Source organism: Zymoseptoria tritici, chromosome 1 (genome assembly GCF_000219625.1).
Source record: "Zymoseptoria tritici IPO323 chromosome 1, whole genome shotgun sequence".
Lineage (NCBI taxonomy): Eukaryota > Fungi > Ascomycota > Dothideomycetes > Mycosphaerellales > Mycosphaerellaceae > Zymoseptoria > Zymoseptoria tritici.
In genome coordinates, this window is record NC_018218.1 from 958017 (window position 1) to 986008 (window position 27992).

The following is a 27992-nucleotide window of genomic DNA, read 5'->3' on the forward strand; positions in this document are numbered from 1 at the left end:
ATGCGGTTGGTGGTTCACACCACGAGTTCTATTCCCCGGGAGCAACGCCTCAGATCTGAGACGGGACAGATGCAAGTGAAATTGGCACATCGGAAATGAGATTCGCAGTAAATGGCTGCAAGGCGTCATCGACAACTGCATGGAGTCCGTTATTACCAAAGGTGGAGGTAGTTCTGCGAGTCGGAAGTGTTGTAGTTTGTAGCTCCGTTCGCCACTTTTTGAAAGACCTTCTCAACTTTCGACACCGAATTACGCTTACTTCCTTCTGAAGCTTGAAGGTTGACTGGTTTCGGCCATGGCGGTCATTCATCTTGCTGAGGTTGTAAGTTGCCTCTGCTTGGCTCCTCGAATAAGGTATACGCTTCGCATATTTTGCCGGCGCTTGCCATTGCTTCTGCAATTACAGCCAGGTCCGAGTACTTATCTGGAAAGCTATCCTATGAGCATGGCATTTTCGCGCCGACTTTGGCTCACGGCCACTTTCTCATTTTCTCCTTACTTGCGCCGACGTCCTCGGGCGATCATCTCACAGCTGATCGCGAATAATGTTGTTGGGCGCGTTCACAGGGCAGCTGCCGACGAAGCTTTTCGCCGACCAGACAGACCCTCGTGACCTCGTCCACTCCCTCGTCCATTACTCAGCGGCACCATTTCATCTCCGGAGTCGTCAACAACATCAGCGGCCTCGGTACAGGCGGCTGAGCGCATGACAACGCAGAGCGGGACAGCATTAGTTGTATCCATTGTTCGGAGGGGTCTTCCTATCAGGCACCTGCAACGAAGTGGGGCCATCTCGTCCATGCCGAAAGAGCGGAAGATCTGGACAGGAACCGCGGGACGCCACAGAGATTGCTGGTAACCCGTACCTCCAGATTCTCGTCTAGCGTTCCACCGAGTCCTCACGCGCGTGTCGCATGATCACTGCAATTTCGCATATAAGTATTGCAAGATGTCTGACGCAGATATGCGCGATTTCCGTTCTCCTCCCCTTCCTCGTCAACTCAGCTCACCATGATTCCACCACGGCGGAAGCAAGACTTCTGGCGCCTTCTGCTGATTCTCATATTCTTACTGCAAGCCGTGGTCTTCTTTCGCAATGCGTACCAAAGCAAAGACAAAGGCGAAGGCGAAGGCGAAGGCGAAGGCGAACTCATCGACAAGGTTTCAATCATCGACAAAACCAAAGCCAAAGCGCAAGGTAGAACCATTTCATCCGCGTACAATCCTTCGGCAGCCTCAAATCCGAAAGCGCGCAAGATCATCGGTACCAAGTTTGCCGTAGGAAGCATGAGCGATCGTGAGACGAGCTACGACCATTTAGCCATCAGTAACAAAATGCGATACACACAGAAACACGGCTACGACATGATCTGGTCTTTCGAAAAGGCTGAAGGCAGCTATCCAAAGGACTGGGATCGGCTGAACGAGATGGAGAGAGCGATCAAAGCGAAGCATCGTGGCGAGAATGCTTACGAATGGATTTGGTGGACTGACTTTGACTTGATCGTTACCAACTCGAGCATCACGTTGGAGAGTATGGTCGAGCTGGCTCTTGAACCATATTCCGCGGCGGAGAGGGACCAGATCGACATGATCATCACGCCGGACTGCTTCCCAGTCAACAGCGGGAGTCTAATGGTCCGCACTACGCCTTACATACTGGAAGTGATAAAGGAATGGTGGAGACAAAAAGAGATCCCAGGTGAAGAGGGCGACCCGAGGAGTCTGCAAGACTGCTTGCGAGTAAGTCCTGGAATCTTGACTTCTTGACAGCAGTTTGGGTCACATACTGACAAGCGACAGGATATGGTCGCGACTGGTACGATGGGCCTCGACAAGAAATCAACGTTCGTCAAGCAATGGCAATTGAACGCATTCCCGCCAGAGATAAAGTGCCACCAGGACCACATACCATGGCAGCCAGGTTTCTTCGTCATTCACTTCGCCGGCGCATGGGCGCATGTGGACGAACCAGACCCGACGGGTTTGCTGATGCGGAAGTATGCTCCATATGCGGTCTAGGAGGCTGTACTGTTGTTCTGTTCTGCAGCACAACTGGTAGACTCGTCACAGCACAGCGGAGCGCGAACGTCTGGTAGCGTGCCTCCCAATTCCGATGGAGCAGATTGAGTCCCTCCGAACGAGATGCTTCGGCGCTTTTTTGCAGCCCGGAAAGACGGTTCCTGAGCACTATCGAATTGTCATACTTGCAAATTCGTCAGATAGCTTCGCGGATCGCGGTCTGATGGTCAAGCCGGGGAGCTCGGAGCGTGCTCTGATTCCACGACAGTTGGTCCAGTCTGCCTTGACTGTGCTTCGTCATGCTTGGATTATGGCGGCGAGCAGAGTCAGACAGTGGCAGAGACGAGGGCCGGTCGAATGATGGACAGCCGTGCCACTGATGAAGGAGTCGGTCCGGCGATCCGAAAGTTCGAAGAAGGGACTTGGCACAGAGGACCAGGTTGAAAGCGTTGGCCAAGTTCTGCATACTACCGACATTTAACCATAATCCGGTTGGCTCTCGGGCCTGTCTTGCCAAGAACGGGTCGCAGGGAGATGATGACGGTGGCCTGAGATTCCGTGCGGCCTTCCGCTTCAGGGAGTCGTTAGATAGCATATCGACAGCTGGTCGTCAGTAGGGATCGTTATTGTGTGAAGTGCAAAGATGTCGAATTGAGGCAATGCTTCTTTGAACGACGTGGTTTGTCGGTTGTGGGTCAAGAAACGCTACGAGAGACTGTACCAGGTTTGGGATATTTTTAGCGTTCGATTCGTGAAGCTAGGGGCTCGTCGGTCTGCACCGTACCAACAAGGTCCTTCTGCATCTGCGGCTTCAAAGTGCTCCACTACCGGTGCACACATTTTTCTGGTGGGCGCTTCTTTGCAATCCATAGCTCATGCCTCAGTCCTCCTGGGCGGCTCGCATCGGTGAGGCGAACGCTCCAATGTGACGATGAACTCCCACTAATACCTCATCGAGTAGGCCTGCTGTATCTCTCGGCCATTGCCACGGCCAACGAGGGTGCTCCGCCAGTGGATCTAGGAGGCTACATTCGTGCAGGCTTGAGCGCTTATACGCCCTCGTCGAACGACACGGGTTCCATTCAGGATCTCCTCACTTGTGCTTCGTCGTGGTCGTCGTACAGCGCCACGCTTCCAACGAGAACAACCAACTTCGGCCAATACACAACGTTCGCCACCACCGGATTAATCAACACGACCCTCGTATACGGGACTGGAGATGTCTACACCACGATCGATAATATCCCAGTAGCGAGAGGCGTTTTCACACCCACCCTCACAACACATACAGTGGTCACTGTCGTTACCAAAACATCCTCTTACGTTACGAACTCACAACCACAAACCACAAACACGCCGAGCTGTTCCTTTTCACCTGCAGACTGCAGCAAACTGTATGTCTCGTATATCTCCAGTCTGGGTCTGCCGTCAAACGCCAGTGTCCCGAAGATAACACCGGCGCCTGCAAACTCGCCGCCATGCCCGGAGTACTACTACAAGCCATTCAGCACCTGCTCTGCGTCGACATTGACCGGAATAACAGCAGACTGCAAGCTGTATGGTAATAGCGTGGAGCTATTCTACTTCCCTAGCAGGACCGATGATGGACCCGAGCCGACCGCACCGCCGACGTATTCATATGCTCCAGGCGTAACTTTCACTTCGCCTTCGATCTACCTCTCATTCGACTATCTCAGCGGTCTGAGGTTCATTCCGAACACTGTTAATCCTTACTGTACGACCTGTGACGAGAGAGGATGTCGGACTGCTGGTGTTGGTGGTGGGGATCAAACAGCCTCAGAAGGCACTACCATCGCCGGGCGGATTCTGAGTGAGTATTCCGAATACGGAGTGATGAGCATGCACTGACATAGACTAGCCATGGCTCCGCAAGACGTATCCTCAATGGTCTTGAAGCTTAATGACTCTGTAGCAACCGCCCTCATTCACACTCTTGCGGGCAATCTACCAGGATATGGTGATGTGGCCCCTAAAGTCGCCCTTGGAGCTGTGATTGCGGAGTCTTTGACACCAGAGCGTCTGCGTATCGAAGACATCGCACATCCACCACCTCGCGCCTATTATCTCCGAGCTGGAGGAGCTCCTGGATGCGGGAAGGTAGTTCAGGAGCCGAGATGCGCGACAATATTCGAGGCAGACTATCGGGCCATCATCTCATTGCCGTCAGAAGCCTCGCTCTTGCAAGATGCCTGGGCGACCTGTAATCCGGCCATCTACGGTGTTTACGATCCTCCCATTGCTCTCACGCAGGCTCAAGTCGCAGACTCAATCACGGCTCCTCCGGGTTACGAGCCAGCCTCGCCTTCATACACAGCGCAACCAGTGACGATCGCCCCTCCACTGGCTGCTCCAGGCACTGTACTGGAGGCCAACATACCGGCGCCAACTTTGAAGGCAAGCACTTCTCCGTCGCCTGATCAATCGACCGTCCCGGCTTTGTCGCCAGAGTCCAGTTCGACGGCCGAGACCAGTTCAGAGGCCGGATCATCGAGCGGGGAGAGCAGTCCGCAGGTTTCTGCAGCTTCTAGCTCCCCTCAGCTTGCGTCTGGTTCCGCCGGTCGTACAGGTCCTTCATCGATTATTTGCATGGGAGTTTTCGCATTTATGGGTATCATCTGGGCATTGTGAGGCATTACACGCAGCTCGAACAGAGGCAGAAAGACTTGGATGTAGACACCCATCACAGACATAATTTATCGCATTAGACATAGACGCATATTTCTTGTATATAATACATTGCATTGGGAGAGAGTTGTTCCGTTCGCCAAGGATGCTTTCACTCCGCAGCTGCACGACGTCTCCTCTCCACCGCTCTTTCACCACACCGCGAGTCCGAGCGGCAGCAATACTTTGTCCCACCACACCTGATATAGCAAGCGATTCCATCGCCATGTCGATACCAAGCTCTCTATCTTTAGGTCTCGGCCTGGAGAATTACAGCGAGCTATGGAGCAAGTGAGCAGAACCACAGCGCGACGGCCCCACGATCCGAACGTGTGAGACCAACACTTGCGACACCTTTGCTCAGAGCACGACAAGAGGCAGAATAATGTGGCGACAGTGGTACGCTTATTATGTTGGCCGTCATGCTGCTGGCAAGGAGAGCAACGGAAAGAGAATGGCACACCACGAAGGCCGAAGAACATCCTTGAAAAAGAATGAACCGGTATCGCCGCGACGCATGCCGGCCGATATGTCGGTCGGACTAGGATTATTGCACTCGGGTTCGGAGAGCAAGGCACATATAAGATGGACCTTTGGACCTGCGTCGGAGCACGCTGTCGCTGTTCTATACCTGGCATCGCCCTCGACGTATTGCCTCAATCGATATCTCTCAGCACTCTCCTAGAACCGTCCTAATCCGCTCGCAAGCATGTCTCCGACTCAATTGGAGCCTGTGAAGCTCCTCACTCTCGAGGGTGAGTGTACTACATTTCTTGAAGTCCACGAAGCAAATACTCAGAAAGATGAAATCAATATTGGATTCATACGACACATGCACTGTGTTTGAAGACATCGGAAATCTTGGAGACCTACTGATACATTGGCACTCTTCAATGCCATTTCTCACTTTCCTCGATCGACTGCCAATACACCCACATCTCAGCCTACTAACCACTCTCCTCCCACCCCCAGAACTCCAAGGCTGCATGGCCGCCGTCTACGAATGGGCCGACAGCTACGACAGCAAAGACTGGACCCGTCTCTCCAAATGCATCGCCCCGACCCTCCGCATCGATTACCGCTCCTTCCTCAACAAAATTTGGGAAGCCATGCCGGCCGCCGACTTCATCACCATGGCGTCCGACCCGCACGTGCTCGGCGACCCATCCCTGAAAACCCAGCACTTCATCGGCGGCACCAAGTGGGAGAAGGTCTCCGACGACGACATTATCGGCTACCATCAGCTGCGCGTGCCGCATCAGAAGTATACGGATGCGTCGTGCACGGTTGTGGCGGTGAAGGGACATGCGCACAGTTTTAACACGCATTGGTATAAGAGAGTCGAGGGCGTTTGGAAGTTTGCGGGCTTGAATCCGGAGATCCGCTGGACGGAGTATAACTTCGAGGAGGTGTTTGCGAGTGGGAGGGAGAAGTTGGCCAAGGAGGAGGAGTTGGCCGAGCAGGCGTCCGGTGAGTTCAAGTCCTGTCGTGCTCCTTGTTGGGCGCAAATGCTGACGATATACTCACAGGCATTCCGATGGATGTGCCAGCGTCGGTGAGTCTGGAGACGGCGGTGGAGGCGTAGAGAAGTTCATGTGCTGCTTACCACGTGAGTTTCGAATCTCCGCAATGGACTGCCCGATCTTTTGGGCTTGCTGAAGGCACTGTGTTCGGCCTTTTGTGTCTAAGTAGACAAAGACTCTGCATTTCGCCATGCATCGTTGAACATGTCCACTGCTCCTTGCAGTCTTCTCCACCTCTCACACCCTTGCCATACCAGGGCCTGGAACTACTTGAACCTAGCATACACTCCATCCCTGTACACTGATCCTCACCTCCCTCATACCCTGAGACATACTCGCTGGAGAAGTGATATCGACGGACAAAACCGATCGACCCTGTTTGACACATCCTCCGACTCCCCACAACTGCCCATGTAGAACTCGAGATGGCGAAGTCTACGGAACCTTGCGACGCTGCTGATGACTGCAATCTCAACCTCGAGCGCGATCTCCTCCTCGTTCCCCTCGGCACAGTCCTCGTAACCGGCGGCAGCGGCGGCCTGGCCAACCAAATCCTCCTCCTCCTCACATCCCGCCGCGTCTGTTCCCATCTCCACTCCCTCGACCTCCGAGCGCCGCCAGAGCCCATCAATGGCGTGCACTACCACTCCGCAGACCTCACCGACGAAGCCGCCGTCCGCCAGCTCTTCGACAACATCCACCCCGACGTAGTCATCCACTGCGCAAGCCCACGCTTCGATGCACCGAAACACGTCATGCACAAGGTCAATGTCGACGGGACCAGGATCCTGATCAGTGCTGCGAAGGACTCCGGCACCAAGGCTTTCGTATACACGAGCTCTGCCAGCGTCATCAGCGACGCTTGGACTGATTTACGAGGTGCGGACGAGTCGTATCCATTGGTGATGGGAGATCAGCAGCCCGAGTTTTACACTCACACCAAGGTACGGCGGACGGCATTCTTCGCAAGCTCTTCCTCGTCGTACTAACGACACCCTCAAAAGGCCCAAGCAGAAACCCACGTCCTCTCTCAAAACCGTCCCGCTACACACCCAGACTTCCTCACCACCGCGATTCGTCCCTCTGGAATCTTCGGCTGCGGCGACTCCTATGTTCTCCCCGGCATCATAGCCGCCTACCGCGCCGGCCGCACGAATTTCCAACTCGGCGACAATGAAAACCTCTTCGACTTCACGGAAAACACCAACGTGGCGCACGCGCACCACTTGGCCGCTGCAGCACTGATAAAGTCCAGTCGTACCGAGAATCTCGTCGGTGAGGAGGCCGAGGATGAAGAAACCAGAGTCGACGGCGAAGCCTTCTTCATCACCAACGATCAACCCCTTCCTTTCTGGACCTTCACGCGCCTAGCGTGGGCGTACGCGGGCGATCAGACGAAAGCGGAGCAAATCTGGCGGATTCCGAGGACGTGGGCGATGGTGATCGCGGGAATGCTTGAGTGGACTTTTTGGGCATTGCGATTGGGTGATCCGCCGTTGTCGAGGCAGAAGGTGCGGTTGAGTTGTATGACGCGGTGGTACTCGATTGCGAAGGCGAAGCGGAGACTTGGGTATCGGCCGTTGGTGGAGTTGAGAGAGGGTTTGAGGCGGGGAGTTGAGGATTGTGTTGGACGCGGTGGATAGATGTTGCGGATTGCTTGTTGCGGCTGCTCGGGATGCTGTTGTGGATGAATCGGCTGATGAGCCACGTCTCCTCTTCTTTTCGCTTTAGGAAGAGCAATGAAGAGCAGTAGGATGAAAGCTGGAGAGCACCAGACCACAATGACACAGAGACGAATCTGATGTCTAGAAGGTCATGCTCGCTCATTGATGCACCTCTTCAAGACTCTTCCTTATGAGATGGAACATGCGTGTGACAAATGAAACGTTCGAAGAGGTACTTTTCTCGTATTGTATCCTGGGGTCGACAGTGCAAGTACTACCTCAGTAGCACTCCACTGTTCTGCAGTAAAGTACGCCGCAACTCAAAAAACAGCAGCAGTAAACTAGCAGCAGCAGCAAAAAGCAGCAGCAGCAGTAGCAGTAAAAAGGCAAGGTAGTTCAGTGCATCCGTCCTTTCTTTTCGCTCGTGGGTAGTCGTGAAATGACAAGAAAAAGAACGCAAAATCAAAAGCAAAGGGTAGTAGTGTAAGCTTTGAATCTCTTCTCACTCTCGTTCTCCGTTTTGTCGTATCGTGGTTCAAAAAGGGGATCTTCTTCGGTCTCCTTTTTGATTGTTTTCACGCCCCAACTCCCGCTAAAGCGCATTTCACTTCATGCATAAGGACGAAAAAGTCGTTTACTGCGTGACTCGTCAGCTTTCATCATCGGAAGCCAGATCTTTGGATAATAACCTACCTTCATCGGAGCGAAGTTGCCGTAAGGGTGCTGAGGTGGCATGCCCATGGACGGGTAGACCGGTGGAGGAGGAGCAGGACGGTAAGGAGTGCCGGCAGGGCCAGAGTTGTTCTGCGAACGACCCCAGCTGAGACGAACGCGCGAGTTGCCGATCGGGTATCCCTGCATCTGGTTGATGGCCATTTCGGCGGCGTGACGCTGAACGAACTGGACGAAGCCGCAGCCCTTGCCGGGTGGGATCTTGACGTAGGTGATCTCGCCGAAGCCCTGGAAGAAGGAACGGAGCTCGTCCTCAGTGACGTATCCCGAAAGCCCGCCGACGAAGACAGTGGTATTGTTCGGGTCGGTGAATTGGTTCATCGGCTGAGGAGCGCCGTAGTAGCCCATAGGAGGTGCGCCCATTGAGTACATGCCCATGTTAGGGTTGCCGCCGGGCCCACCTGGTGGGCCCATGCCTGGCATGCCGCCTGGACCGCCGGCTCCGGACTTGTTCTTGGGAGTGGCAGTGGAGATGCGCATGGGACGGTTGCCGCAGTACACACCCTGCATCTCGTGGAGAGCCTTCTGCTGGTCCTGCTCATCGGCGAAACGCACAAATCCGTATCCGCGAGACATACCGCTGATGGGATCCGACATGATCTTGGCCGACTTGCAGGAAGTGTATTTGCCCTGGAAGAGCGACATGAGGACGTACTCGTTGACCTCAGGGCCGAGATCGCCGACAAAGATGGAGAATTCGGGACCGCGGTCGTCACGGCTGCGATCGGCCAGACCGCCACCGGAAGCCCAGTTGAGCTTGAACTGGCGGTTGGAGTTGGGGATGACTTGGCCATTGAGTTGCAAGGCGCGAGTAGCTTGGTCGGGGTTTTCAAAATCAACGAAGCAGTATCCGGCATTGCTTCTGTAAAAGTTAAAACTGGATTCGGGTCGCGCGTGAAATGGCCAGACTTACCCAGAGAATTTGTCGCGGATCATCTTGACGTTGACTTGGTATCCCATGCCGAACCACACGCTGCGCACGAAGTTCTCGTCGATCCATGGCTCAAGCTCACCCATCCTGTTGTCACCATGTCAGTCTCCGTGACCTCTGACTCTCATTGTCGCATGCGCCTCGCGCGCATTCCATCCCACATGTGGAACTCACCAGAGGGTTGTCTTCTGGTCGCCGCCTGGCTGAGGACCTCCCGGACCAGGTGGCGCACCCTGCGGACCACCCTGGAACTGGCCTTGCTGCTGCGAAGGATCCATCTGCTGCTGACCCATTGGCGAGGGCTGCTGGTTTGCGCCGGGCGCTCCACCGAATCCACCTTGCTCTTCACCGCCCTGCTGTGGGGCCTGCGCGCCACCTTCGAAAGTCGGGAAGCTCATCGTGATGGTTGTGGAGATGTGCGCCGAGGACTCGCAAAAGTATGGTCGTTCGAGGTGAGGTATGTCGCGTGTGTGCTTACGTAACCAAATTGGACTCGGACTGCCTGAAGTCCGCGGTATGACGAGTTAGTTGATGAAGGGCGGCGGGAAGGAGAGCTTTGCTGGAAGAAGTGATGATAGAGGTGGTGGTGGTGGTTGTGGATGAAGTTGATGAAGTGGAGAAGGTGTAAGAAGACTGACTCGAAAGACAATGGGCTCAGTGATAAATATGCTGGTGCCGGCCGTGACTCGTGAGAGCGAGAGGAAGGAAGGCTGTGCCGGAGGCTCGTGAAGTTCGCAGTCGCACGTGAAGCTCGCTAAAGACTGATCGTGGTCGTCGTTCGAGCGTAGGGATGTGATATAGAGAAGCGCCGTGTGACAGAAGTGCTACCTGAGCAAGAAGAGAGGGATAAGTCAGCGGACGGCGTTGATGGTAGGTGAATATGTAAGTGAATGAGAGGCCGCAGGGAGACGGTGATGCGAGGACGGCAAGGTGCAGGATGGGTTACGGAGTATTGAGGGGAGGGATTGAGATGGAGTATGCGCATGTCTTGCCTCTTCTCCAGATTCCCAGCAACCAGGTCGCAGGTGAATCGTCAAAGATAGGCGCGACAAGGTCCTGTCATCGTGCGTATGCACGAATCGGGATAAGGCGGAGGGATGGGGCAAGTGAATAGGCGCCGTGCATGTGCGATCTTGTTCTGCACGGGAGCGAGCATGGATGAGCCGCGATCCCGGGCGCAGGCCATTGTGCTGCTATCGGTCGAGGGCAGAGGTCGTGTGCAGAGAGGGAGGGGCAGCGATGAGAGGTGTCTCTGTCCCGCGCATGGTCTGGGATGATTTGGGGGTTGTGTGGCGAAGACTTACAAGTAACAACGAGCGCGCGTTGATGGAAGGAAGAGGATGGGCAGTAACAGCGCAAAGGACAAACGCCTGCTGAGAGAACCGCGCGCGAAACTGGAAGAGGAAGAGGAAGAGCTGTGAAGGTTGATGAACTGGAGAACGATTCCAGGCTGCGGGCTGAGAAGGTAGAAGACAGGACCGGACAGGACAGGACCGGACACGCTCTGCCGCAGACTTTGGTCCCTTGGAACGGCCAGACCGAGAGAGGGAGCTTTGCCTGGGCTGGAATTGCGTGTGCTGCTGGGCCGTTGGTGGGGTTCTCCAAACTCTACCTACTCCAACTACCTAGGTAAGGTATGCCCTCTCTCCGCCACCACTCCGTGTACCTTATCTGAGGCATTAAAACCAAGTATAACTGCGTGTGTAGGTAATATAGACCCGGATCGCGAATCCGCATCCGCTGTGACTGCCCAAATGCGTCAAACGCCACGACTCGCCTGCATAAAAATCAAGAGCCCAATGAAGTCGAGCATTTCCTTCAAATGGCGTCTGTCAACTCCCGTCTGATTGACTGCTCAAAAGAGGGGCCGGCGTTCTAAAATCGTCATATGCCTGCGCCGGAATGGCCATGCCGCACCATCCGGTATGATGTATCACCACCTGCCCCTGGCTTCATCTTGTTCTGACCATGTCCGGGCTGGCATGAGACCGGCGATGTTGAACAAGAGATTGCTCAAATGCAAGATATACAATCACAATCCAATACCATATAGATGTAAATGTAAGCGTTGTAGGTTAATGGACGTCGACCAAATACGACGACGACGAATTTTTTTTTCGGGGAATTTTTTGTTGTTGTGTGGTGTGTTGGCCTGTTCGGCATAAGGGGTACTACCGTCGCAGCATCTCCATCATCGCTGCCCTTCCCAAACCTCTACGGACCAAAATGAAAAGAGAATGCCCCGCCAGCTCCTGCTCCTCGCTAATCACTTTCCACCGTAGGCCGTAGATGTGTGTATCGGAAGATGTCATGAACCAATCTACTGGGCGGGCTTGGCGTCCTCGCCAGCTGGTGCGTCGCTGGTGTCCTTGCTCTCTCCCTCGGCGGCGGCAGCGGCTGGCTCACCGGATGGCTCGGCCTCGGAGGAAGTCCAGAGGGTCTGGTGATGAGGTTAGTGAGTGTTCGACGGCACTTCTGACGGGCAATGCTTACCAGGTTGTCACGGAGCAACTGCATGATGAGGGTGGAATCCTTGTAGCTCTCCTCGGAGAGGGTGTCGAGCTCTGCACATTGATCAGTATTGTTCGTCTCATGTTTCCTCGCTCCTTCGGCTCACCAGCAATAGCCTCGTCGAAAGAGGTCTTGGCCATCTGGCAGGCCTTGTCAGGGGAGTTCAAGATCTCGTAGTAGAAGACCGAGAAGTTCAATGCGAGTCCAAGACGGATGGGGTGGGTTGGTGCGAGATCGGTGCCGGCAACCTCGGTGGCAGCCTGGTACGCTTCGAGGGACTTGTCGGCGGACTCCTTGCGCTTGTCGCCCATGGCAAACTCGGCGAGGTAGCGGTGGTAGTCACCCTTCCTGTAAAGCGACAAATATTAGTCACGCTCTCATGCATGATGTCAAAGATGTCCTCCTCCGACATACATCTTGTGGTAGAAGACCTTGGACTCGCCGGTCTGGGCCGAAGGAATCAAGTGCTTGTCCAAAACCTCGAGGATGTCCTCGCAGATCTTCGCGAGCTCGGCCTCAATCTTCTGGCGGTACTCCTTGATGAGAGTGACCTGCTGCTCGTTGCCCTTGCTCTCCTCCTTCTGCTCGATGGATGTCACAATGCGCCACGAGGCACGGCGGGCACCGATGACGTTCTTGTAGGCGACCGAGAGCAGATTTCGCTCCTCGACGGACAGCTCCTGGTCGGCGGAGGCGACGGCCTTCATGTTCTCGACCATTTCTGGTGAGTGGTCAGCGTGACGTGTCGAGTGCGGTGATGGTGAGTCGGCGTACCCTCATAGCGCTCGGCTTGCTCGGCGAGCTTCGCGAGGTAGACGGAGTCTTCGTAACCCATCGTGTCGTTTGCAGGTGGTGGATTTTCTGGATGAGGTCGTTCGTCAGTGGGATGATTCACAGAAAGTTGCGCTCGGTTGTTGATCGGCGGGAAAAAGTACGACGAAGACGACGCATGCGCTGTGGGTGGTCGGGAAGCATCGCGCGTGACAGAGGCTACCGGCAGGGCAGGAAGCGTATTGCAATTGGAGGGCAAGTCTGACACAGACAGGTCTGCCGCACTCGCAGCTGCTCCGAATGCAACAGCCACGACGGTCGACAGCCGAATCAGGCAGGAGTAGCTTGCTGTCGATTGTGCATTGCCGTCCATTGCTGAACAAGCTCTTGATCCATTGCATGCTCTTCACCGTGCCGCGACTGCCTTCGCCGCGCCGTGTGTCCGCGCCTTCCCGTCGCTCCAATCTCGACTTCGTACATGCGCGCGCCGACCACAGCGATTGCGGGCAGGCGAGGAGGCTTGGCAGTCGCTGGATGCGCTGGTGGGGTGTCGGACAGGCAGGAGTACTCACTTTGGTTTTTGTGTGTGGTAAAACGGGAGTGATGTGTGGTGGATGGTCAAGGAGGTAGTCGTCGGTGCGGGAGATGCAGTAACGTTTAGTTCAGAATGGCGAGTGTTGATTAGCGGCCCTCTCAGGGTTCTCGTCATCTAGGAAATCCCGTCACGTGGGGAAAAAGAGCGATAGAGTCGAGAGCCTCCTGTCGTCCTCAGTCTTGCAACATTCTTTCCATTCGAGATCTTTGTTCGTCACGAGATACACAACTTACTCATTCAAAGTCCAGGTACATGAGCATAGTCTGTTCCATGGTCATTCAGCAGCTTTTTTCTCGCAACGATCGTGAGTCTTCACGTTTCAGATCTTGCCCTGCTGCTTGATATTTTTGGCCAGGCGTGGCTGTGCTGCCTGTGCTACGAATCTCCCACAAATAATCTCCCTATTTCATTTGACCAATCAGAAGCTGATCTCAACAGCACTGACAGATATACCACGAGCGAGCGAGGAGGAACGTCGTGAGAGATAGCTGTGATTACCTTATTGTTCTAATTCATACGTCATTAACTTCATGTCGCTTTTGTCCACCCCGGACCATTTCTCGAAGTCTCACAAACGCCAGAGCTGTGCTGTTCACCAGCACTGCTTCAACGAAAGACAAATCCGCCGACCTCTTGTGAGCAGCTCGTGGCGACATCATGCGAAGTCGCGCCGTAGCCATACTCGTATCCCAGCAACGCCCTGTCATGACATCGTAATCATACCTCATGCCCAAAATACCGGCTTCTCCCTTCGCCATCTCATCACGAAGATCCCGCCATGGCATCCTGTCCAGCATGTCCAGGCATACCATAAGCCATCTCCTTGAACCCCTCAGGCACCTGCCAGCCATGCGTATTGCAAGCACGAACATACCCGTCCGCCGCCTCACCAGTGCCATAGTCACCCTTGTTCCGGCTGTCCAACCTCGCGAATGGCTCGGAAGCGATGGCTAAACGGATCTGCATCAGCACCGACTCCATAGACGACACACTCGACCAGCCCGTATTGGTCAGCAACTCCATGCACATCGCTCCGCCCATCACGATATGTCCACCACCGCCTTGCATGAGGCTGAGGCAGCGCGGACGGATGACCCGCACGTAGGGTGGAGTGAACGGAAAGTCCTTGTTGAAGCGGATCTCCAGGACAAGAGAGGTGACCTTTTGGTTCTTCATGTCGACGGAAAGCGGAAGAGGTTGGCCTTTGACTTCGAATGTGTGAAAGGAGTGGAGCTCGACGATCCACTGGTAGACGTTCTCGATCTGTTCAACATCAATATACCATCCTAGCTCAGCTGCGGGAGTGGTCGATTGGATCTTCGCAAGAGATTGAAGCTCTTTCATGAGTCGCTTGGTGGTACCGGAGCTGGCGTAGGTGGGCAGAGGCATGATCGGGAGGGTACTGAAGTCGAGGGAGCCAGGAACGAAGTCTGTTGGTGGTGACCTGTTCACCTTGACAACGACTGGTAGCTTCTTCGGTGCTGCGACAGGCGACGGTGGCTCGTCCAGGAGGAGTTTGCGATCCTCCGTGTCTGTTGCTTCACTCCCGCTATCCTCATCGTTGATAACAATGGGATGGCTAGCGCCGCCGAACAGCTTGAGCTTCTTGAGCGGATTGGGATTCTTGTGCTCAGGTTGGGGGACTTGAGTGGGCTTGCCGGACTTGATGGCGGCAGCCGGAATAACAATCACCTGGGAGGCCGTTCCGTGCGGTGTGCGTGACGGATCCTGCTCGTGCGCGTTGAGAGGCCTGGTCTCCGCGAACTTCAGCTTGTCCGATGTGACCTGAACGAAGAGATATCGAGTCTGGATCCAGTCTAGCTGCTTAACAACGTAGTATGGATTACTGCTCTGGAACTCGGCCGGTGCGTTGACAATCTCGTTCAATGCGATGGCCGTCGAGATGTTCAGAACGGTGCTTCTCCAGCGACCACGGCTGTTGACTAGACCGGCATAGTTCATGCCCGAGTAGCCTATCGACGTGTTGGCATCCTTTGCATGGTAAACGCCATCTCCATATGCTCTACCGTGATCGGCGTTTTTGAAGTGCAGGCCCTGACGGATGATGTTGTGCCAGTTGTGAAGAGGCGAGCCATGGAAAGCAAAGATGGTCGGATACTTGAGCTTCAGACGGTCGGCTGTCTTCCGCACTTCAGTCACGAAACGCTGCTCTTTGTCAGGCGCTCCCATGGCGAACCGGAATTGCATGAAGCCCGCCATACCATAGCATCGCTCGCGCGGCTTCGCGACAACTTTGACCTTGCTTGGAGTACCCGTGATGTTCTCTTCGACGATCTCGTCGGCCTCACTGTCGACCTGCATGATGCAGGCTCGGTTGCTGGCGATGATCCAGCGAAGGAGTGCGAGTGCCGAAGGCGAAATCCGCTGAGTCCAGTTCGTCAGCTCCGAAGGGTGTCTCTTGGCGAGGTAATCGCGCATTTCCGTCACCGAGGGGAGGGTATCAAGCAGCGTGCAGATTGAAATGCACTTGCCATCGTTGCTGAGCTCGCTGAAGTCTTGGTTGTAGATCTGGAACGTTGCTGGTGTCCAGACCGGAACGCCGTTAGGAGCTGCCACGGGAGTGACGGGCCGCGTTGTCGCTGGAGTCTGTGTGCCATTCGATGTTGCCCTCTGCTGAACAACGATCGGCTCGTCGATATTGATAGTAGGATAGAACGCCGTTTCGTTGACACGACAGTGGAAGTCGTATCCGGGAATGGTCTCCACCTTCATCAATATCCATGCACCTCTCCGCACAGGACATCCTGAACCTGCATCGTGGAAGATGATCTCTCGTCTGGCTTGTTCAAATCCAACGTTGTATGTGGATTGCTCAACATCCGTGATGGGTGTTTCCGTCTTGGGCACAGCACCCGGCTTGTAGCGGGTCGGGGGCACCAATCTTCCCAGCTCGGTGTACGATGCAGCATCAATAGGCGGCACGACAAGAGCAAGCCCATCGGGGTGGTCTTTGAGCCGACCTGCCGAGGCGCTATTATAGCAAAAGGAAACCAGTAGATCAACAACGTAGGGCTGAGCCGTGACTTCATGTTCGATGCTTGGACCAAAGCCAAGCTGAAGAAGCTGGTAGAGACACAATCCAGCATCACAAACGTAGGGCTTGATGGCCTCAACATCGGTTTCAAGCTTCCGATGACAGACCAGGCAAAAGTCTGTGCAGCGGACGAAATGTCGAACGAGAAATTGCATCGCGATCAGAGGAAACGAGTACTGTAGTAGGCTTCTCTGGGCGTAGTGATCGGCTCGTACGATGCTCGGATGCGCATCGTCGACAGCGTGACTGATATCTGGCCCGAAGAATTTGTCCGGGACGGCATCAGGATTGACGTTGCTGCCACTCGTAGCCAGATGATAGTACCAGTCCTCCGCACCCTGCCAACCCATGCCCATGCTGCGATTGCGAAGCACAGGGACCAATCGTTCTTGGAGCAGGCTCATGAGGGGTTTGGAGATGAAGGTGTCCCGAATCGAGCATTTGTTCTCCTCTTGAGGCTGGCTCGGCCCTTCTGGTTTCTTCTGGCGGACGTTGAAGGCTGTGATGGCTTCCTGCAATGACGGCTTGTATCTCTTACCGGCAACCACTCTCATACACAGGTTGGCGGAGAGGTGCTTGGAGTTGTAAGATTGTAGTTGCTCGTTTGTGCGGTATCCATTCGGATACTGAATAATCAATGTGAGGTATTCGTCCGGCTCCACCTGCCACGCCTGCATCGCTTCTTCCGAGATGCCCAGCTTGGCAATGCGGATGGAGATGGTGACATAGGAGTTGTATCCATCGAGCAGACTGCCTAGCTTTCCCACCTTGAATCCGGCGTCCTTAGCCTTGCGCAGATCTGATCGGATCCGCTGTCGAGCAGACCGGTCCAGCGCACCCCCGAAGTCGTTTGACGTACTTGGTCCAGTGGATGCGCTTCTGTCGGCTAAATCCATACCAAAGGCTTCGTGATCAGAGTCATAGATGTCTTCGTCGTCTTCGAGGTCTCCGAGGTCGTCGTCGGCCTCTTCATCCGAGTCCATGTGCGAGTCGATCATCTGCGAATCTCCATCGCGATCCGGCTTCATCCTCGCAAGTGTAGACGAAACGATCTCGAGCAGCTCGACGACCGACTTTCGATCAGTTCCGCGGATGTCCTGGAGTGCGCTTGAGACACTTTGCGGTGCGTTCTCGCCGCAGAACATCATATATGTGTGCGATTTTGGGTAGTCTGAAAGCTCTGGGATCATGGCCGTGATGGAGACTGCTGGCGTGTCGACAGCGGTATAGATGAACGCGATCTGTCCATCATCATCACCCGCCTTTAGATCAGAGATTCCGAGTGGAAGCGGAAGCCCTTGCGCCTCTGCCAGGTCGGCGATGAAGTCTCGCCGTGGCATGGCGGGCAGGCGGTGTGGGCGTTCGTGGTGGATGACACGGCCAGGCTCCGTGCAGATATCAATCAAGCTTGGGATTTTGAGATGCTGTCGAGTGAGGACTTCTTCGATGTCTTGTGCAACATGTAGCGAGCGCGGCGAACCTCGACGTGTGGTTGTTGGTGGTGATGAGAGGATGGACGCAGCGTTGAAGCGAGTTTGCTGGGAGAAATGGAATTGATGAAGGTGGAAGAGGTCGATGAGTGAAGTGAATGCGTTTGCACGTGAAGGGTCGGCTGGACATTGACTCCACAAGATAGATGCAGCCTGATGCTTAGCGCAGTTGCTTTTGCAGTGCTGCCGAGTTGTTCATGTTGAAGTGAAGAGAGCAGGCGCGGGGTTGGTCTTTGGACGTGACGTGAGGCACGACGGAAAAGTGAACGGAAGAGTTGGAAACGGAACCTACGATATGCGACAAGTGCGCGCTTGGGATTGGCAGTACCGTGTTGTCTTATAGCTCCGTTGTGAACACTCCCAAGGTAGCGATCATGAAAGGTGTAGCAAACCAAGTGGAACGGCAAGGCAGGCAGCAAGTGGCTCAGCTGCTCGGGCTCGGCCCCCGATCTAAACTTTTGCGGCCCCAATTGACGCGAAACTCAATTCCTCCATTAAATGGCAGCTGTTGCTCCTGGACCGTCACCTCACTGCAGTGACTTTTTTGTTCCCCAACCCTGCATGGACAGCCGGTAGATCAAGCATGGCGATTCCTTCGTCGGATCCGCAGCAGCCCAGACCTCATGCCGCGGTGCCAGCAGCCGGAGACAGCAGCATCCAGCCATTCCTTGAGCCAGACTTCGACCCGGTCGACTATTTGAATCGAACCCTTCCTTCGCTGGCGACTTCGACCACGAGCGCGAGGGGAATCAAGACCGTGCCACTTGCCGAGCTCACATCACCGCTGCAGACTTTGCTCTCGCAGCTCAATGCCCAAACCTCGAGGCTCTCCAATACCTTGACCCAGTTGACTGACGAGATCATAAGGAGTGGAAGTCGATTGGCGTACGAGGTGGAAGTGCTGAGAGGAGAGACCTTGGGGCTGAAGGACACTCTAGAGAATGATCTGAAGAAGGACATTGATGTCTTTGCAATACAAAGTACAAATGACAATGGAGGAGCGGATACAGTCCAAGACACAACGGCAGAGGAGCCCAACAAGTCCCCAGAGACGGAGCCCGAATACCTCGAGCGCCTGCGAACTCTGACCACGATTCGGGAACGTCTGGACGCAGTGATCAAAACTTTCGGCTCCGCCATGCAATGGCCTATTGCTCCGTCAGAGCTCTCGTTAACCTCCTCCCTGATCTCCGTCTCCGCGCCGGACAGCAATGACGAATCCCGAAGTCGCGAGGAGGTTGGTCAGCAGTTTGCAGAACGACTACGTCAAGAAATCAACGATCTGCTGACGACCGGCACGGAAGGATTGGAAGCCGCTGATGCACGTATTGCTGAGCTACGTGACTTGGCAGAAGTGTGGAGAGGTACAGCAGAGGAAAAAGCTCGTCTCAAGCAGGTCGATGCACTCCAAAAGCTGGTCGATGACAAGAGAAAGTCTTTGGATAAACCGAATGGCGACGGTGGAAGAAAGGCTGCTGCACTCCCTGTTCGTGGTCATGATCTTCGTTATGGGAGTGCAGATTCTACCCGCCTTCAGCCCGAAGCTGGGAGTGGATACGGATTTCTGCAGAACCTGCGAAATCTGACTTGAAGACGACACACCAGGAGTAGCCAGGCAAATGACCCTGCACGGGTGCACCGGAAGCTGTCGCGACAGAAGCTCGTGCGACGGAAGCTCGTACACCCCGGATCCGGCGTCGTACGGCAGTTGAGAAGCTATTTTGCTAGGATGCTCCCAGAATTTGACTTTGGGTGTCATCACACCGCCGTTGTCTTCTGGTCACCATAATAAAAGGGCATGCCCCGAGGAGGATGAGTGCCTTTCCGAATTGATTTCGCCGCATCATTTGCATCAAGATCAAAATGTCAGCTCCACATCCCACGACCCTGGTTGAGCTAGCCCAGCGCATGCTCGACTATGCAAAACAGATCGAAGCTGCAATTCCATCACCGACCTTCACCAAGGACACTATGCTGGATCTGCCTTTGGATCTCAGGGCAATTCGCACCGCGGCGATATCTGCCAGCGACGAATTCAACGATCTGGTCCGTGGATCTCGTGGGAACGATTCGAGAATGGACAAGTACTCCGGAAATACTGCACTCGCTGGCAGGCTGGCTTGGCACTTTGTCAACCACTTTCGGATGCCACAAGCCGTGCCATTGGAAGCCGGAAGCCAGATATCGTACGCAGAGTTGGCTGAGAAGACTGGACTTCACGTCGACGACCTGACGCAGATCCTGCGATATGCAACGACCATACATCTCTTCGACGAGCCCAGCGCTGGGCACGTGAGCCACAGCGCTGATTCTCGCAACCTTGCGACGACGCCGTCCATGTGCGATTACATCAGTCTTATGACCGGATTTCACGCGGTAGCCAACGTTCGGTACGTCGATGCGTGTCAAAAATGGCCAGGATCCCAAGAGCTCAATGAGACGGCGTTCAATCTGGCCATGGGGACAGACAAGCCAATGTTCCAGTGGATTGAGGGCCATCCAACATGGCCACAGACTTTTGGAGGAGCAATGGTCGAGCGGAGCTGCGGCGTGAGCGATACCGCGGGCACTGCTGCTGTAAGCTATCCTTGGGATCAGCTGGGCGATAATTGCAAAGTGGTCGATGTGGGAGGAGGCAATGGGCATATCTGCATGGCGATCGCAAGAAAGCAGCCTGGCATCAGATTCGTCGTGCAAGACCTGCCGGAGGTCTGTCACCAGGCGAGCCAGGCGCTACCAAAGGACCTCCAAGACCGCATCACGTTCATGCCCCACAGCTACCTGGATCCTCAGCCGGTCAAAGATGCAGACGCATACTTCTTCAGCATGATATTCCACGATCAGTCGGACAAGTACGTTAAAATTACCCTGCAGCAGCTCACAGCAGCGCTCAAACCCGGCGCGAGGGTGCTGTGGTGTGATCGCTACGTGCCGGAGCAGATTGGATGCAGCGATCTCTCTCGAGTAGAACTGCAGGCCACCTTGGGTACCTCTCTGGCTATGAAGACGCTGTTGAATGGGCGCGAGAGAACGTTGTCGGAGAAGAAGGCCTTGTTCCACGCTGCAGACGCTCGGTTCAAGTTTCTCGCTGAGCACAAGGCCACGAGCGGGAATTCGTTCACTGTAGCGGAAGCCATCTGGCAGCCGGACGCAGAGCAGTAGTCGGAACGGAAGAAGCACACGCGTTAGCAAGAGGGGATCACTCCTCTCAACCAGCGATGAGCCTTCATGATGGTGACGTTGCTGATGAATCTGACGAGGAAGATGGTCTCACTTCCATCTACCGCTTTGTCGGACCGCTCGCGTATCTTATTTTACAGAGAAGATAATAGTTGCAGCAGCACTCAGTCGATCGCTTCGAAACCACATTCTACAATTCTTGGCTGTTGCAACACCTGATCATCAGGCGACATCAATACAACAGGCAATCGGACCGAGTGAGCTCGACAACGGTGGTGAATTGACATTAAGGACAGTACTACCACCAATTCTCTCTTCACCATCTCAAGACGTTGCTGCCGCGCGATGAATCCGCAACGATCGTCTCGCCCACTCGTTGAGGCCTCCCTCGATGTTGAATCGAGGTCCGCCTTTCCATTCGCAGTACCCCAAACTTCTCAGACAGAAGACATGAGCACCCGCAATCCCTCCCGTGCTGCATCGGGCGTGCCCCTCCTCCATCTCCTGGGGAGGTCCTCGCCTCTATGCCTTGGGAGGTCCATTGCCAGGATCATGGCCTGGCGGCGTCGTGTACCTAAAAGACGGGCGGAGGAGTTAGCGAGGGCTCGGGCGCAAAAGGTATATGAGAGTCTAAGACCTGCAGGCATAGGCCGAGAGACAATCTCGAACCGCTGCAGGCCTTTTGCCTTTCGAAATACTCACCTGTCGGCCGGGACGTCGTAGAAGTTCGGATCGTCGCCCTCACCAGCAACGCAGAATGGGACGGCCGGTCCTGGACGACAGTCACCACCGCAGCACTCGCATCCTCCACCGCACACGGCTTTCGGCCATCATGTTAGCTGGAACCTCCGGCTTTGGAACGAGCAGTCGGACGAGCTTACCGCCGTTTGGGGTACAGTTGTTCGGGTCCCCTGATTGACAAGGTCAGTCGGTTGTCCTTGTTGTTCCACTGGAAGATGAGCTTACATCATTGGGGATTTTTGCCTGCGAAGGCCATGGTGCCGAAGAAGAGAGCGGCGAGCTCGAGTCCGAGCATGATGGCCTGGTGTTGAGGTTCGTTTGGAGTTTGGGTCCAGAAGGCTTTGTAGAGCTGAAGTTCTTCGAAAGTGGATCAGGTGTTTGAGGTTGGAACGAGTCGCTGAAGTTGAAGGACTTGCATTTCCGAGCCAGGCTGTACAGGTCTGTTCATACACGCTCAGCACACAGCGGCTGGAGGTCACCTGAATGCGTACTGCGTCACAACGGTAGTCCTGTCCAGGACATCGCTGCCGTCTTGCAAAGGTTCGCTCATGTTCTCCTGGACAACCAGGTAGTTTTGTCCATGCACGCCTGTAAGAGCCACGCTACCTCAAGATCTGGCCAGGTCAAGGTGGTCTCCACAAACTTTGACGACGTCCGACGCCCTTCACGCACCCTGTATTCTCGATCGATGCAGCCATGCGATGGGCCTAACAATTACTCGACCGGCATCTTGCCTGCTCTTCATAAGCGGTGCCTGCTTCGAAGACCACGTCGTCATCCCAAGTCATCAGCTCCAGGACAAAATATCAGATCCACGAGCGATGGCTGCGGAGGAATACACTCCGACGGTACTCACAGATTCTGACCTCGTGGACGAGTTTCTTGAGAAGGTGGCAGGCTGCAGCTATCAATGCCAAGACCATGTCCCGCAGCCTATCTTTCAAGCTGTGCAACGTGTTCGCATAGCAAAGTAGAACGACATGTGGGTCGACTTCGCCGCAATACGATAACGCATTCGCTCATTTTATCGGCTGAGTATATAGATCGGCCTTCCATCTACTTCGTCAGAGGCCTCAGCATTTCAACGCTTCAAATCCGAGATGATCAAGCCTTTGCCGAAGCCGAAAGGCGGAGCTTCAACACTGAACCCCTACAACACCCGCAGTTCTCCGTTCTATTGCCTTGTCACTCACACAACAGGACCCGCCTCGATCATCACCGTCGCCGGACAGATTGGCGCTCGTCCAGATGGCAGCGTACCAGGGGACCCGGTCGAGCAAGTCGAGCAAGCGCTTCGCAACTTGAAGCGATGCCTGGAAGCAGCGGGTGCTGGAGTTGAAGACATCCTCCGACTTACTTACTACATCGTCGACTACGACCACAAGAATCCGAGACATCGCCAGCCTTTGTTAGAGTTTCTGGGCGACCACCGTCCTGCATCTACGCTAATTCCCATCCAGCAGCTGGCTGCACCTCAGTTCCTGTTCGAGATTGAAGCCACAGCCGCTATTCCTCAGCATGGTCCCGAAACGGTCGATGTGGTCGTGGTCGGGGGCGGGTTGAGCGGCCTACAAGCGGCAGTGGACCTCCAGAAAGCGGGTCTTAGCGTTAAGGTTCTCGAAGCGAGAGATAGAGTGGGCGGCAAGACATGGTCTCAACCAGCTCAAGGGAGCGTCTGCGATGTCGGTGCCGCATGGATCAATGACACGAACCAGTCCAAGATGTTCGCTCTGGCACAAAAGTTCAAGCTTGAGCTGGTCTCGCAGAATGTGAATGGCAGTATCGTCTGCGATACTGGGATAGGCAGCCATAAGACTCATCCGTACGGCCAGCTGAATGCCGACGACACCGATCGAGCTGAAATCGAAGATGTGATCCGGATACGAACGCTTGTCGAGGAGACCTGCCAGAAGATCGATATCACCAATGTAGTCGCATCTGGTCAGCTCATCCGCAAAGACCTTGACGACATCACATTGGAGCAATGGCTGCTCGATCATAACGCCGGCGAGCACGCTCTGAACTCGTTCAAGATTGGAGCTCGCGCTATGCTCGGGGTTGAGCCGTCCGAGGTCAGCGCTTTGTACTTCCTCGACTACTGTAAGTCCGGCGGTGGCTATATGCAAATGCGCTCTGATCTGAAGCATGGCGGACAATATCTCCGGATCGCCACGGGAACGCAGTCTTTCAGCCATGGATTGGCAAACGAATTGGCACCCGGGACTGTAGCGTTGATGTCGCCAGTCCGCCAGATAACGCAGACTTCCGATGGCGTTCACGTCGTCTCTGCTCGTGGCATCTACGACGCATCTCGTGTCATCGTTTCAGTACCCACTCCGCTCTACAAGGAAATCACCATTGACCCTCCTCTCCCAGCTGAGAAGCTCGCCATGTCGCAATCGACCATGCTCGGAGATTACTGCAAATCCATCACTTTCTACGCTCGACCTTGGTGGCGCACCGCGAACCTTTGCGGCATGTCACAGTCACCTCATGGCCCTGCTGGCGTCACTCGCGACAGCAGTGTCGACGCCGACGGCCACTACAGTCTGACCAACTTCATCGTCGGTCAGCCTGCCCGAGATTGGATGGCTCTCTCCGTGGAAGGACGGCGTAAAGCTGTGATCGATCAAATCCACCAGCTCTTCAGCCCATTCGCCGATGTTGAAGAGCCAATCGAGATTGTTGAACAGATTTGGAGAAATGAGCAGTGGAGTCAAGGCTGTCCGTGTCCTATTATGGGACCTGGCGGGTTGACAAAATGGGAACAGACCCTGAGAGAGCCAGTGGATAGGTTGCATTTTGTGGGGACCGAGACGTCGTATGAGTGGAAGGGGTACATGGAGGGTGCAGTTAGGTCGGGAGAAAGAGGGGCGCAGGAGGTTCTGGCGGCGCTCGGGAAGGGTGTTTGATGAGGGCCGAGTTGAACAAGGTCGAACGTTGGCCTGCTTGTCGTAAGTCTGGAACCTATTCTGCGCTTGCGCAGATGGCGGTGCGCCCCATTAATACATTGTCCAGCGACAGGACGCTTGGACATCATCAAAGCTTTCCTTAACTTGGACTTTCGTTGCACTGACTCGTGGATTTAAGATTCAAGGTATTCACTTTTGGGAAGACCCTAGCTCACCTACCGTCTATCCGGGACATCCAACAACAATCCAAGCTCATGCAACAGGAAAGACCTCTAGTCGGACAGCGCTCTCCGTAAAGCAGACATCTTTAGAAATGAGTCATTTCACAAGATTCACAGATAAGTCTCTTCCATGGCATGATTGCCTTTTTCCTCTTCTCCTCACAGGAAAACTTCACAGACTACCTTCACCTTCAGCAAACGACTTTCAATTGACGATCTCGGCACCTGACGACTGAAAATGGCCATCTTCAAGAAAAAGAAGGACGAGGGTGAAGATGCCGCCGCAGCCGAGGCACCCGCCCCAAAATTGCCACCAGCTCCATCAACCACCGAGCTCGCACTTATTGGCGAGCGCGAAAAGTCCGCATCGGCATACAAGCGTGCATCCAAAGCCGAACGATCCTACCGGGCCAACAAGAACGCCGGCCGTGCCCGCGAGGACTTCAAGTCATCCAAGGCGCACTTCAAGACAGCCCTTGCGGAGTTCAAATTGGGTACCAAAGCGCTGTTCGGAGCGATGAAGACGAGTCCGGCTCTTGTGCAAGAGAAGAGGGCGAAGGCGGACGGGAGTGCGGAAACGAAGAGGGCGAAGAGGGAGGAGGAGAAGAGGAAGGCTCTGGCTGAGAAGTTGAAGAAGGCGGAGGAGAAGGCGGCGGCGGAGAAGGCGGCGGAGACGGCGGCCTAGGAATGAGCTCGGGTCCCGTACGTCTACTTTGCGGGTTCAAGCTGGAGAAAGCGGAGGCGGCGTGGCATAATGGCAGCGTTCCGGGAGTTTCAGCGGGCGTTATGTTTCAGCGTATGATGTGTTTCAACGGGTCAGGGGTAGCATGATGGACGACGAAACTGAAGGAATCAAGTCAGCTCGTCCTCTTGCATGGTCCTCTCCGACAACAATCCGATATGTTTCCTATGTAATTTGATTTCTACGAAAGCTTTGAAACAGAACGCTCCTTCTCACATCGAAACCTTGCCGTCGTTGTTACGTTGGCCGCTGTGACTTCGCAGTCTCGTACATGCGCCCGGGTACTACGGGTGTAACTACACCAGCGGTTTCATGCATAAGCCTTTGGCCTGTCGGAGGATGTGTGGTCTCGTCATCGATATGATGGACGGTGTTGGTTTTGAGAAGACGATCATGGCTCAAACCACAACCACAGTACACGCGATGACCATTTTTCCCAAGACAGCTGAAGAATTGGACGCTACGATCGAACCCTGGACCCTGTGATCATCCCCTTTCACATGACAAACGCCGTATGTCAAAGCTAGCCCCTACGCCAGCAATGCCACTTGTACCCCCGCATCGGCCTAGACTTTCTTCATCCTGGCGGAGCACGCTCGTCCATTCTCTCCCGGCGACATCCCACGTTCTCAGAAGAGCAGCAGATCACTGCCCTCCTTCAACGCCAATATCACCACCATACACCACCAAAAAGAGACATCCGAACAACCAACAAAAGTGCAAAAGACCACGAGCTTAGCTCGAGGAATAAACTCGCTCGCCCAATTCAAGCATTTCGGTGATCCGGTGATCGCTGCGTATGGGTTGTATCCTGACCTTTGAGGGGTCGGGATCCGTGAGGGCTTAATTGGACACGCGCTAATCTTAACGAGAGGAGCTCTAAAGTATCTAAGCGACGTGTTGATGAGATACCAGCTCGAACTCGCTCAATATATAGCTAACTTCCAGACTGTTGCACATGAGCAGATGGCTGCTCTTGTGCAACTAGCAACGTTGTCGTCCCGGAAACCATTTCTCCGACAACACCTCTCCTGTTCACATGATCGATAGTAATAACGCATGAATGATTTGAGCAGTCTACTGACAACAGTCTTATATTTCTGAGGTTTCTGCCACTTCAATCGCAATGCAGCAGCATGCGATCGGCCGTACCATGGGAATGCACGACGATGAGCCATTGCGGACATCTTTTGATCTGACGTTACAATTTTCAATGGCGTTATGAGATTGGTGAGCACATTCTACTGCAACGCTGCAAAGAATTGATCTCCAGTCGCCCTTCTCTGGTAAGATCAGAGTAGACTTGCACCTGCCAAGTCGGGCTAGCTCCATGTGAGAGTGAAAGTGAAAGTCCAAGACTTCTGGACTCATGCAAAGACTTTTGACACTGTGCCAATGCTCGAACTCAATCTAGGAAGCACTTCCATCTCGCTCCTTTCAAACATCACGAGAATCAGCAACAGTACACGCGACCACTCCCAATGGCGACCTCACTCCTTTCGCAGAGTGTCCGACCTGCGCTCCAATCTCCCGATGCCTTTTCCTTTGTATGCCGCACCTGTCAACGTAACGCCGCCACTTATCGCCGGACGAGAAAACTGCTCCGCGTAAAAGTCGACCCATCATTTGCTCCATCCAAGACGGAGGCACAAGACCACATTATCTTCAACCCTCCATCGAGCGCGCCGAGTCCATACGATACCCCTCCGAAGTTCCTTCCCAAGTCCGATCCTCGATGGGCAATGTACAGCGCCGCCGCATCAACACCTGCCGCGTCGACAACGACTCCCGCCTCTCCCGCCGCACCGACATCAATACTTGCATCAATAGCAGCGAAACGCTTGGGAATGAATGGTCCTCCCGTCCAATCGCTACCTCCTGTTCGACCTCGATACGAGAAGAAGTATCACCTCACACAAGAACAAATCGAAGAGATCCGCAGATTACGGAAGGAAGACCCGCGGCAATGGACGCGAGTACGATTGGCGGAGAAGTTCGAATGTTCTCAGTTCTTCGTCAGTCTGTGTTGTTCAGCACCGGAGATCAAGGATGAGCAGGACGAGGAGCTGGCGAGATTAAAGGCTCGGTGGGGACGCAGGAAGACGGAGGCGCGCGAGGCGAGGCAGGAGAGAAAGAAGCTTTGGGGACAAGATGCTTGAGATAGCTGTGTATCATGTCGACTGGAGATCAATCGGCGAGTCAGAAGGAACCCCGCCA

General features: G+C 54.6%; 11 protein-coding genes across 11 annotated transcripts; 8 read left to right on the plus strand and 3 right to left on the minus strand.

Annotated features, from left to right (window-relative positions):
* Positions 1-1710: 1710 nt before the first annotated feature.
* On the plus strand, positions 1711-2172 carry MYCGRDRAFT_78154 (uncharacterized protein; the record flags this gene model as incomplete). Its single annotated transcript, XM_003855904.1, has 2 exons — positions 1711-1743; positions 1804-2172. The coding sequence occupies one exon, from the start codon at positions 1807-1809 to the stop codon at positions 2020-2022; it is 216 nt and encodes a 71-aa protein (XP_003855952.1).
* Positions 2173-5678: 3506 nt separating this feature from the next.
* MgSCY1 (Scytalone dehydratase) lies at positions 5679-6143 on the plus strand (the record flags this gene model as incomplete). Its single annotated transcript, XM_003855905.1, has 1 exon — positions 5679-6143. A coding segment is annotated over one exon (465 nt), but the record flags the coding sequence as incomplete, so codon positions are not given.
* Positions 6144-6655: 512 nt separating this feature from the next.
* Positions 6656-7873, plus strand: ERG26 (ERG26, C-3 sterol dehydrogenase; the record flags this gene model as incomplete). The annotated part of the gene is made up of 2 exons (XM_003855906.1): positions 6656-7174; positions 7235-7873. 2 exons carry the CDS (start codon positions 6656-6658, stop codon positions 7871-7873), a joined length of 1158 nt encoding a protein of 385 aa, XP_003855954.1.
* A 630-nt stretch (positions 7874-8503) lies between these two features.
* Positions 8504-10973, minus strand: MYCGRDRAFT_65137 (uncharacterized protein; the record flags this gene model as incomplete). The annotated part of the gene is made up of 5 exons (XM_003857644.1): positions 8504-9488; positions 9540-9644; positions 9732-10059; positions 10196-10385; positions 10862-10973. 3 exons carry the CDS (start codon positions 9953-9955, stop codon positions 8504-8506), a joined length of 1314 nt encoding a protein of 437 aa, XP_003857692.1.
* A 661-nt stretch (positions 10974-11634) lies between these two features.
* Positions 11635-13707, minus strand: MgBmh1 (uncharacterized protein; the record flags this gene model as incomplete). Its single annotated transcript, XM_003857643.1, has 7 exons — positions 11635-11997; positions 12051-12121; positions 12175-12416; positions 12483-12789; positions 12843-12929; positions 13412-13598; positions 13668-13707. 5 exons carry the CDS (start codon positions 12901-12903, stop codon positions 11878-11880), a joined length of 801 nt encoding a protein of 266 aa, XP_003857691.1.
* Positions 13708-14196: 489 nt separating this feature from the next.
* MYCGRDRAFT_83400 (uncharacterized protein) lies at positions 14197-17829 on the minus strand (the record flags this gene model as incomplete). Its single annotated transcript, XM_003857642.1, has 2 exons — positions 14197-17288; positions 17349-17829. 2 exons carry the CDS (start codon positions 17827-17829, stop codon positions 14197-14199), a joined length of 3573 nt encoding a protein of 1190 aa, XP_003857690.1.
* Positions 17830-18613: 784 nt separating this feature from the next.
* On the plus strand, positions 18614-19420 carry MYCGRDRAFT_15337 (uncharacterized protein; the record flags this gene model as incomplete). Its single annotated transcript, XM_003855907.1, has 1 exon — positions 18614-19420. A coding segment is annotated over one exon (807 nt), but the record flags the coding sequence as incomplete, so codon positions are not given.
* A 422-nt stretch (positions 19421-19842) lies between these two features.
* On the plus strand, positions 19843-21141 carry MYCGRDRAFT_32957 (uncharacterized protein; the record flags this gene model as incomplete). Its single annotated transcript, XM_003855908.1, has 1 exon — positions 19843-21141. One exon carries the CDS (start codon positions 19843-19845, stop codon positions 21139-21141), a length of 1299 nt encoding a protein of 432 aa, XP_003855956.1.
* Positions 21142-23000: 1859 nt separating this feature from the next.
* On the plus strand, positions 23001-24812 carry MYCGRDRAFT_88816 (uncharacterized protein; the record flags this gene model as incomplete). The annotated part of the gene is made up of 1 exon (XM_003855909.1): positions 23001-24812. The coding sequence occupies one exon, from the start codon at positions 23001-23003 to the stop codon at positions 24810-24812; it is 1812 nt and encodes a 603-aa protein (XP_003855957.1).
* A 459-nt stretch (positions 24813-25271) lies between these two features.
* MYCGRDRAFT_88817 (uncharacterized protein) lies at positions 25272-25718 on the plus strand (the record flags this gene model as incomplete). The annotated part of the gene is made up of 1 exon (XM_003855910.1): positions 25272-25718. The coding sequence occupies one exon, from the start codon at positions 25272-25274 to the stop codon at positions 25716-25718; it is 447 nt and encodes a 148-aa protein (XP_003855958.1).
* A 1538-nt stretch (positions 25719-27256) lies between these two features.
* On the plus strand, positions 27257-27934 carry MYCGRDRAFT_32848 (uncharacterized protein; the record flags this gene model as incomplete). Its single annotated transcript, XM_003855911.1, has 1 exon — positions 27257-27934. The coding sequence occupies one exon, from the start codon at positions 27257-27259 to the stop codon at positions 27932-27934; it is 678 nt and encodes a 225-aa protein (XP_003855959.1).
* Positions 27935-27992: the final 58 nt, after the last annotated feature.